The sequence below is a fragment of the Vicia villosa genome, linkage group LG1 (assembly GCF_029867415.1).
Source record: "Vicia villosa cultivar HV-30 ecotype Madison, WI linkage group LG1, Vvil1.0, whole genome shotgun sequence".
Lineage (NCBI taxonomy): Eukaryota > Viridiplantae > Streptophyta > Magnoliopsida > Fabales > Fabaceae > Vicia > Vicia villosa.
The window spans coordinates 168,600,757-168,612,486 of record NC_081180.1 but is presented as its reverse complement, the minus strand read 5'-3'; the positions used below and the strand labels follow the sequence as shown (position 1 = coordinate 168,612,486).

Here is an 11,730-nt window from a genome sequence, read left to right as displayed (position 1 = left end):
AAGAGTTACAATGCTTCTTATAAAGCTATTATCATAACTGTGATTTTCTCTTAAGTTTAAGCTTAATCTCACTAAATAAATTACAACAACAATGTAGTGAGGTTGAAGATGAAGTTTGAGAGCTTTTGGAATTTGACAGCGTTTCTGTATATTTGTGCAAGTGTTGTGTTCAGCTTCTCATCAGAACTTCATATTTATAGGCGTTTGTGGAGATGACCGTTGGGAGCGTTTCTGTATATTGTCGTATGTGTTGGATTAACAGAACTCCAATTGACTGGGGCAGAACTATTAAATCTTACGCTGATGGAGATCGAGAAGTTGTTGCAAGTTAACAGACTCTCTTTACGTGACTTCAAACCAATTCCATATCCTGACAGATAGGTTTTGGAGTAGCTGGGCAATCGACTAATATATGAGGAACGCACTTACAATATTCCCTCAATGCAATGGGAATTCAACACACTTTATGAAGCTATGACAGATTACTTTCTTAACTCATATTCTGTTGTGAGCTATTCAAAGTTAAATATTTAGACATTATAGTATGAAGTTTATCATATACGCAGACGAACAACAAGGAATCTTTAAAGAGATTATGAAGGCGGTTAGAGGTCAGAAAGGAGGAGTCTTCTTCCTCCATGGCTACGGGAGCACAGGCAAAACTTACATGTGGCAGACACTCGCAAGTGCTCTAAGGGCTAAGCACGACATTTACATAACCGTTGCAACAAGTGGTATAGCGTCCTTGCTATTACCAGGAGGGAGAACGACACAGTCAAGGTTCAAGATACTTGTCCCTATGTTGGATAACTTAACATGCAATATTCCTTACCATGATGTAGCCGCAGATCTACTACGGCATGCGAAGTTGATAATTTGGAACGAGGCTCTTATGGCAAACAAATGGTGCTTTGAAGCACTTGATAAGACATTGAAAGATCTAATGAGTGTTGCTAGAAACTCAAACTATGTTTTTGGTGGTAAGGTTGTCGTTTTCGGTGGAGACTTTAGACAAATTTTGCCCGTAATACTGAGGGGATCGAGATTAGACATTATTGCACGCAATCATAAACGCTTCCTACATCTGGCACTCTGTCAAGGTGTTGACCCTTACAAAGAACATGCGTCTAAGTGGTGGTATCACAGAACAAAATCGAAAGTAAATTTCCGAATTCTCCGAGTGGCTGCTCAAAATAGAAGAAGGAAGACTGGGAGGTCCAAATGACGGAACAACAGAGATAGATTTTCCACCAGACTTCCTCGATAATTACCGTGACTACAACTACATGAAGAACATGGCTATTTTAGCGTCAACCATCGATATGGTAGACAAAATAAATGATCATGTCTTAGCATTGATGCCAGGTAGAGTTTCATACATTTTACTTTGCTTTTAAGCTGTATAAAACAAATTGTACCTAAACTAAACGCTTTCGCATTGTTTGGAAATAGGTGATTTGAGGGATTATTACAGCAGTGACGCTGTGGATCATTCAGAAATACATGACAAGGACATGCTTGATGTCCTCACTCCCGAGTTTTTGAGCTCTTTAAAAAATTCCCGTTTGCCTAACCATCATATAAAGCTTAATATTGATACACCGATTATGCTTATGCGGAATATCGATCAATCTGAAGGGTTGTGTAATGGTACACGACTAATTGTAACTAAAATGGCAAACCAAGTTCTTGAGGCACGTATTATGGGGGGAAAAAACACGGCATAATTGTTTACATCCCCCGTATGGATATGTCACCTTCTTAGTCACCATGGCCTTTCAAGCTAAGTCGGCGACAGTTTCCAGTAATAGTGTCGTACTCAACGATGATTAACAAGTCACAGGGTCAGTCATTAGATTGGGTAGGTCTTTACATTCCACGCGACGTATTTACTCATGGCCAAATATATGTGGATCTTTCAAGGGTTACAAGCAAGCAAGGTATCAAAATTTTGGTCCACGATGATAATGGCACTGCAAAAAATTCTACTGCAAACGTGGTTTACAAGGAGGTTTTCAACAACGCATGATGCGTAGTTATTAACATTACAATGTAACCTAATTATTTATTTCATACACTTTAGGGGTTGTAATTAATTTTTTGTGTTGTATGTGATTTCCAAAATTACTATTGTGTAACAGTATATGAGGAAAACAAACAACAGGTTTCCACTAAAATTTCAAAGCAGGAAGTGAAGTGTGACACTCTAAATTCTATCTTAATACAAACCAATTTAATAAACACAAAGACATAATTAATTTTCATGCAACACTGCTATTGACATATGGATCGTAACATCCTTTAGCCTAATGGTTTTTTATATCAGTCACGCATTCAAGCTTAAACAGTAAGACGAAAAACACATCTCATTTAAATATTACGAACCTTATATACGTGACAATTTTTTTTTGCGTCTTTAACATCCAATCTGAATCTAAATTTCTGCCCAGGTCTGAAATGGTTTGACTTGCAAAACTCATCCCATTCGTATCCTAACTTTGTTCACAACGGATCATCTATGTTCAAAATTATGAGCGGTTGACTTTTCCCATTGTCACCACAAAGCGTCAACACCTCAAAGTCGTAGTCTCTCAGAAGACATTCAAAACATGGCTATAATGCCTACATTTATAATAGTATCATACGTGTCAGCGCACTCCTCTAAGAAAATAAAAATAAATATCAAAATATGAGATTATTCAACTCAACTATTTTAGGACTGGACACTGAGCTTTCCGACAGTTCAACGTCAAACACATATATGCCTTTTTTCCTTATAAACCTATTGTGAAAGGTAGGCAGATTATCGACCGTGTTTAAATCACTTATTCCAACGACCTGAAATATATTGTTTCCATAATAACCCAATACAACAACCATATCACAAGGTAGTTCATATTGTTCTTCAAAATCTCTCCACCCACCAACAACTTGGGGTAAATCACTGTTGCCGTTATATACTATTTCATGCTCAATTCCTTCATTGTTTCGTATTATCCATGTTGTCCCAATTTCTAACATGTGAGCCCTGACAAACGCAGGCTCAATCTGAAGGATAGAAAAACACTTAGAAAGGGGGGGTTTGAATAAGTGTAGCTTTAAAACTTGTAAGATAAAAACAATTTGCACAATGATTTTTATCCTGGTTCGTTGTTAACTAAACTACTCCAGTCCACCCCCTTGGAGTGATTTACCTCACCTGAGGATTTAATCCACTAATCACACGAGATTACAATGGTTTTCCACTTAGACAACTTCTAAGTCTTCTAGAGTATACTGATCACAACCTGATCACTCTAGGAACAATCTGCTTAGATACCCTCTAAGACTTTTTAGAGTATTCTGATCAACAACCTGATCACTCTAGTCCTTACAACTTAATGTAAACAAATTCTAAGAGTTACAATGCTTCTTATAAAGCTATTATCACAACTGTGATTTTCTCTTAAGTTTAAGCTTAATCTCACTAAATAAATTACAACAGCAATGTAGTGAGGTTGAAGATGAAGTTTGAGAGCTTTTTGAATTTGACAGCGTTTCTGTATATTTGCGCAAGTGTTGTGTTCAGCTTCTCATCCGAACTTCATATTTATAGACGTTTGAGGAGATGACCGTTGGGAGCATTTAATGCTTTGCGTATTCCGTACAGCATTGCATTTAATGTTTCACTCTTTTGTCAACTACCTCGAGCATTGCTTTCACTGTGTCTACTGACGTTGCCTTTAATAGCTTTCAACGTTCCTTTTGTCAGTTAGCGTAGCCTGCCAGCTAGTACTTGCTTCTGATCTGATGTTTGTGTGAACAACGTTTGAATATCATCAGAGTCAAACAGCTTGGTGCAGAGCATCTTCTTGTCTTCTGACCTTGAAGTGCTTCTGAGCGTGATACCATGAGAACTTCAGTGCTTCTGCTTCTCATCTCAAGTCCTTCTGATGCTTCCATAGACCATGTTCTGATTCTGCTTGACCTTCTTCTGATGTCTTGCCAGACCATGTTCTGATGTTGCATGCTGAACCTTCTGAGTCAGTGCTTCTTGCGCTGATTTTGTGCATACTCTTTATATAATTCCTGAAATGGAAATTGCATAGTATTAGAGTACCACATTTACTCATACAAAATTCATATACATTGTTATCATCAAAACTAAGAATATTGATCAGAACAAATCTTGTTCTAACACAATCTCCATGTACAACTAAAACAACAAAGGTATTTGTCCAGTGGATGTGGACAAACGGTTAACCACATGTAGATCTCATATTTATGTCATACGATTATTTAAATAACAAAGGGCTTACTTGAAATGATAGCTTCGCAATTGCAAATGTATCAATGAGGTCTACTGTTCCCATCTCTTCTCCACTGCAAGCAGTTTTCTGTAATATTCCCACCACTGCTTCACTGGGAGCGAACATATGTTTCTTTCCTACCCCTTCTCCATGACTAACCATAGATTGTTCTGCTCATGTACCTTCTCCACTACTAGCCATTTCCAGAAGACCTTCTCCTTTGCAACTGTGTAAATTTGCGGTTACACTTTGAATATGGGAACCACCACGGCTTAATAGTGATTGTGAGGTTGGGACCTCTTTGTAAAGGTAGTCTAATAAAATGATTTGAGCATTAGTGTTCGCATGTGAACAGTTCGGGACAATAATTGAGGACACACCTACCTTTGGTGACTTTCCACCCATCCAGTATTAATGTTGCCCTTAAATTTAATGGTACAGATTATCATCCACATGTTTTTGGTTGTTCTTTTGTGTTTGAATAATATTCCTACTATCACACACTTTTACCTTACAAGTTTAACTGACACCTACTCATAGGAATTATCCATACTATTTTATACATTCTGGCATATCAAGTATGGACAAATTACAAATACCACATGTGACTTTAAGTTTGTGTGTAGCCTCCAAAAATTGGTCCTAGGCACCTTTGAACTCAAGACCTCAAGGGGAGCAAACCCTTGAGACCCAAGCATCCTCCCACTAGGCCAACCCTCTCGGGTTACATCCTCATCAAACTACATGAACATCATAAAGTGACTTCAAACTTTTTGCATGGGTTATTGCATGACAATTTAAAACACGTACCATAAAGTAAAAATATAAAACATATATAAGGTTTGTTGAACACAACAGCAGGGGGTATAATAAATACAACAAGAAAAAATTAAAAAGCATACTAAAATTGAATAAAACCCATAAGGTTTACAGCCATGCCAAATTTTTACATAATAAATTACCAAACACAACCAAAAAACCCACTAAACATCACTTCATGACTAATATACTAGCTGCAACTTTCCAAATAACATCTACACAACAAACTTCATTGTTTACAACCAAGATGATAATTGTTCAAACACAAACTTTCAACAACGGTGCAACATAAATGGTCCTCTAATTTCTAAAAAACTTTACAATGTTGAGCCTCCTCGGTGCCCCTATGGGGTTGCAGCCCTACACTCAACATAAACCATTATTTCCTCCACCAGTGGGTGTCGCACGCTCGCGAACAATGAACAGAGTCGCCACCAATATATTTATCCCAAACAGGGAAAGGAATATCAGAAAACCTAAGATGAATAAGAACGAGGTCTTTCGACCAGAGATAGGGTACGGGAGTCGGTTACGCAAGGGGAAGGTACTAGCACCCCTCACGCCCATCGTACTCGATGGTATCCACCTATGTTTGTTGCTATCTAAAGGGTGTATAACTCTAAAGCTTAATTACTAAGGGAATGCATGCAAATGAAAGAAAAGAAACACGGGGAAAATAAGGTTTATAAATAGTTGTGCTCGCTTAGGCCCCACGACCTAATGCCTACGTATCCTTTTCAGGAATCAGAGCGCCGTAGTTCGGCTCTTTAGTTTTTGTTTGTTTTTGTGTTTTTTAGTGGACGAAGTTACATTCGCACTCCGCTGCTCGACCTCTGGAGTCTTAAGCTGGGAATGGAGCGGAACTAACGTGTCCGATTAAAGAATGCCTCGGAGGCGAGATAGAGAAAAGAGTTTGAGCGTTCAAGTGGCACCCTAAAGCAAGGGAAACTCGAGTTGCTCTTTGGTTTGTGTTTTTTAGAAATTGGGAACTTACGCTCGAATGGTTCCCTAAAGCAAGGGAGATCCAAGCACTCGAATGATTCCCTAAAGCAAGGGAGATTCAAGCTTCCATTCCCTTTTTAATGATTTTCACTTTTTTATTAATGTTTTATTAAGTGTTTTCTTTGTATTTTTTAAAGGGATTTTATTTTGATATTTATTAGATGTTTTAAAGTTGAAGAGGAAAAGAAACTAGCCTAAGTATGAAGGGAATTTCTACCTAATGTTATCATGGTTTCTACCTAAGGTTAGGAATAAAAGAATATGAAAATAGAGATCACAATTAGAAGTCAACAAGTAGGATACATGAAAATAGTACAAGAGCATGAAATAGAACAAGTCAAAATATAGCACAAAAGTGAGTTAAAGTACTATTATTTTTATATTGATTTTTTATGAGAGAAATTGAATTCTAATTAAGCAAAAAGGAATTAAAATGATTAGTCTACAGACTAATATTTTTAGTGATTATTTTATATGTCAAAAATTATGTCAAAGTCTAAGAAAATAATAGAAAAAAAGTTAGCATTTTATCACCTAAAAGAAATGGCAAAAAATCTAATTAACCTAAATAAAAATGAAAAGAGACTGGGGGTGCAAACTGAATAGTAACTTTGGACGTAGCCCAATCAATAGCCCAAGGGAGGTTTTTGTTGTTTCAGAATACCAATGGGCCACATGGGGTGTGATGAGCAATGAACTCGTATGGCCCAATGTGCATTTTTGTTATTCATTCAGACTGCCAAAAAAAGGTTGTACATGGGCCATTGGGGGTGTAATAGGAATGGCCCAAGAGGTTTCTATTTGTAATTCATTATTATGTCGATCCATTTAACTTTTATTCAAAAATAACTAAATAAAAAAATTAAATAAAATTAACAAAAGAAGAAGTAGAAGAGGATTAGGGTTGGTATCTGTATGACGCATCAGCTTCCTTCTTCAGAGAAAACCTCTTCTATCTTATTCATTCAATCGGTGACGGCGCGATGGGGAAATTCCTCTTCTCCGACGAAGTGACCTCGGTGCCGCCCTGAGCAGCGTCATTCTCTCCTCACATCTGAAGCGCGAGGACGGCGGTGTCACCTCTCCAATGGAACGGCGTCTCATACCACTCTGAGACGGGAAGGAATCGGCATCAACTCTCCTCTCAGTTCTGTTTCGCTTCATTGAGACAAGTTTGGCGCCTCTTGGAATGTGACAAAACCGAACACGAAATCTGAATAAGTTCCTTCAGAAACTCAGGTATGCACGTCCTTGCCTTAGAACTTTCTTCTTTCTTTTGCCGCGAGCTTCTGCGTTTCTGATTGCGTGGATTATCGCTTGAAGATGAAGAGGAAGCTTCGGAGATTCTATTTTTTTTTCGTTTGTTGCAGAGAGGTTGATGTGATGACGAAGGTGATTATGTATGAAGCTGCGAAGATCCAGGAACTCGTTGGAGATGCTGATTATTGATGGTGAAGATGATGAAGAATCTGAAGGTAAATTGTGGAGAGATTGAAGAGTGGAAGAAAATGGTGATCAAGTGGTGATGATGATTTCGCAGAGTTTGTGGAGTGATGATGGTGATGAATGATGAAGACCAGAAGTGAAGAAGTGAAGAAGTGAAGAAGAATGAAGATGAAGTGGAGAAATGGTTGTGGTGGTTTAGGGAAGATAAAGAATGAATCGAGAGGGGGCTAAAGTGTGTAGAACATCCTGTTATATAGAGTTTCTTCAGGTCAGTTACTCTTCTAATTTCTGTTGAAAATTCAGTTAGGATTTGTTAGGAGTTAGTTAGGAGTTAGGATTCTGTTACAAAGTGGTTAATTCGGTTAGGATGATTGAGTTAGTTAGTAACTGAAAGTTTGTTACAGTTACTGTTATGTATGGAGAATAGGTTTGGTTAGTGACGGGAAAGGTTAGAATTCTGTTATTGGTTAGAATAGGTAGTTATGAAACTGTTTTGGTGGTTACAAAGTGGTTAAATTAATTATATGAAAATCTGCTAGGTGATTAGGGCCTTATTTTTACTAGTTTATGATTAGTTGTGAGTATGGACTGACATGGATACGAACTAATTTGTCTTTGGCACTGGTTCTTTGTTTTTCTGTTCTCATTTTCTGAATTGGTGTGCATAATTGGGTTTTATTGCAGGTGATGATGCGGATTTCTGCGGTACAAGGCAGTGGTATAGTCACGGTTTAGGCTTTAGTGAAGAAGGTCACAATAGGTTGCATTGGAATGTTAGAATGGTTGTTTTTTGAACTGGTGTATGTGGACTGTTTTGTCTTGGATGGATACTGAATGGATGAGGTAGCAAGGATAAGGCAACAACAACAAAGCATGAAGTGGAAGATCATGAGAAACCTTGGTCCATAAATTTTATGACATTCTTTTGTAATCTTTATATTTTTCCTTTCATCTTGTACTTGTAATTTGTAAAGGATTTGGATTTTTTGGTATGGACATTGGAACTTGAATAGTCTTGAATAATATTGAACTTGCAATGATGTTGCCTTTGTGTCTTGTACCTTGAATTGTAAGAAACTCTATATAAATTGAATCTTTATTCCGAATATAACAAGAGTCGAGTCTTAGTATCACGGCCAAACTCATGTCTCTGAATAATTAGAATCACGGGATTGCTTGGATAAACCTTCAATCGTTTAGACTTGATAAAGTTACATGAATGAATACTTCAAGTCCAACTCTAACTCAATGAGATCTTAATTCCTCAAATCATGTTAACTTCCTTGACAAGCAACAAACGATTGAAAGAATCGCGCTTATATATTATCAATTCCATAACAACACTTTGAAGAACCTTTGAAGATGAATTAGTCTCGAAGTATAGAAACAGTGAAACTTTAATAATTTTAAGATCTCTGATTCCAATGCCAATGGTTGTTTAATGATGCATGATTTTATTGATGACTTAAGATGTAAATGAATGAGATATGTAAGCCAATTAAGAATAATTAGATGGGCAAATTTTGGGGTGCAACAGTGGGTATCGGATGAAAAAATGGAGTTTATCGCCGACCTTCAACTCAGCGTCCCTTTAATAATCAAACCACGCCGCACACAAATATTTCTCCTTTTTCTTGTCCCTCTTCTTAATCTCACAATAATATGGTTCTCCTTTATCGTAGTCAAATAGAACAATGTTTTAAATTCGGCGGTGAAGGCAACTGTCGATCACATTTGCAAGAATTTGCTGCAGAGGTTATCAAACAATGTCAGCTTCTCTAAAATACCAACTTAGTTATCTTCTTATAGTTAATCAAGTAACAATGGGACATGACATACCATCACATTTTTGCACATATTCTTTGCATAAAAAATTTCTCAAACCCAATACTCCTATTCCTAATCCATAATTATCGGAGTGTACACCCTGAAATTACATAAAAACATCATATAACTCCGTCTAAAAACGTCCAACTGAAAATCAAAGCAACTATTTTCAATATAATAACATTTCATAAATTATTTACCTATTGCCGTCGAATGATAGTTATGAATTGATTGTCATCTCTTTGAGCGTCGGGGGCATCCGAAGAACCTACAACCTTACCCTTAAGTTTGTCGCTGCCTCCAACATCACCTTCGTGATGACCTACTCTCTTGACTTTCCCTTCCATTTCCTCATCAATCACCACACCTTGATTCTTAGGATTCAACCTATCTTGGCTTTCCCAAAATTTCTTCTTTCCTTTCTCCACGGAGAGCCTGTCGTTCATCGGAGACCTGGTAACCTCTTGCAGACCGCGTTGTCTGGAACCCCCCTCGGAAGACTGGGGAACGCTATTCCTTAAACAAATAAAAAACATAAAAACCAACCAAGTTGGAAACTTTCACAATGCACTCAATATATTTGTAAAATCCTAAACCCAACAAATGGTTCTAACAATAAAAAACTCACAACCTTACTACATCCCATACATCCCATAATCAATATTAGAAATCAAACATTTAAAATGCTATTAAACTGAACAATCTAAGACACCTACATTGCAGTGTCCCATGGTAGATGAACATCTTCCTGACGGGTTCCCCGTGCAACACCAGCAGCCATTCCAGAAGCACAACCTTTCTCGTTGCCTTTCTCGCACTTCCTTCCCGAATCATCACTAACTGTCACTCCTACATACTTTCCCTTCGCTTTTGCCGAGACCTTATTATGTTCAGTACTCCTACACATAGTCCAATCAAGTACATAAATGTTAGTATCATACTTTTTCTCTAAACAACCAGCTTTTATGGTAAAATACATGTTCATCTTCATAAAAAACACTTCAGAGTTACCTTCTGGATGCTGATGATTGGAAAGATGCTCTGTAAATAGATGCATGTTAACTTTTTCTTGCAGCACCACCAGGATTGACTGGAGCATGTTCATTCTCCAGACTAGGGTCCGTTTTGACCTGCGATGCCTCTATTTCATCCATCGCCTTTCTGCTTTCTTTCTTAACACTTGCTAACTCCTCCCACTACACCCTAAATACTAAGACAACGACGAATCTGGGACATTTATCCATGAACAATGTAAATTTAACAAAAATATTTGTCGACACCTCGAAAGTTTGAAGAAATGACTAAAACACAGGATAAGGTCGACAGCAGATGACAACTTACGGTGAAGGTCGATCATCCATGGCCGGAAGTTGACGTTCTTCGCGCATGTTGTCACTTGCCATAGTTGAACGAATGAACCTTCGGGTTCGCTTTGCGATGATGGTAACTTTTGAGTGGAAATGGTGGAGACAACGTATCTGGGGGCACTTCAACACTTTAGAACGTTCCAATAACTTGCTTTAATTACTTACCACCTTTTTGGTTACAAAAATATTGCTTTTAATTTAATTAACTTAAAAAATGGCTACATTCATTTATAATAATATTTTAATTACATATTCTATTATTTTTATTTGTTTACTTATTTTTTCATCAGTAGTTTGTGAAACTACTATTTTACTTTTTCAATTAACTTTTTTTTGGGTGTTGGACTTAGTTTTTATTTTATTCAACCTACTTATAATATTCATATGTAGTTTTTAATTTTAGTTTAATCAACTTATATATTATATTTTTTAAAATTATATACACCGTCATATATTTTATGCCTTTTCATTTTGACGAACAATACACCTTATCTGGTGCAACCGGTTCAGCCCACGCTAGTACCCGTGCGGATGCACGGGTTTTCCACTAGTTTTTCATAGTTTTCAAAATTCCTTGATTTACTTCAAAAACACAAATATTTCAATTTTATCTTTCATTCTTCATTATCATCGCCCTTACCATTGCTTATTATTTCATCATGAAAATCCAAAAAATCATGTATTTAGAGTTTTAGTGTTTCAAGCAAATTGTCAAAATTAAAAAAAAATTAAAATTCAAAGGCAGAGGCTAAATGACAACATCTTTAATCAAAATCAAAGATCAATTAGAGGATTTTCAAGGTTAATTTTGATCTTTAACATGATAAAACGTCTTTAATCATGATAAAAATTCTAATTAGAGGAATCAACAAGGTTAATTTTTTATTTTTAACCAAGGAATATTCCTCTTTGGTTTTAAGCTTTTCTTAATTTCTCATTTACCCTCTTTCGCCTTGTCATTTTTGTGATACATTTGTTGC

At 36.8% G+C, this 11,730-nt stretch overlaps 1 protein-coding gene across 1 annotated transcript; it reads left to right on the top strand.

Moving 5' to 3' along the window:
• Positions 1–544: 544 nt before the first annotated feature.
• Positions 545–2,029, top strand: LOC131659195 (uncharacterized). The gene is made up of 4 exons (XM_058928422.1): positions 545–1,100; positions 1,198–1,365; positions 1,453–1,664; positions 1,766–2,029. Exons 1-4 carry the CDS (start codon positions 545–547, stop codon positions 2,027–2,029), a joined length of 1,200 nt encoding a protein of 399 aa, XP_058784405.1.
• Positions 2,030–11,730: the final 9,701 nt, after the last annotated feature.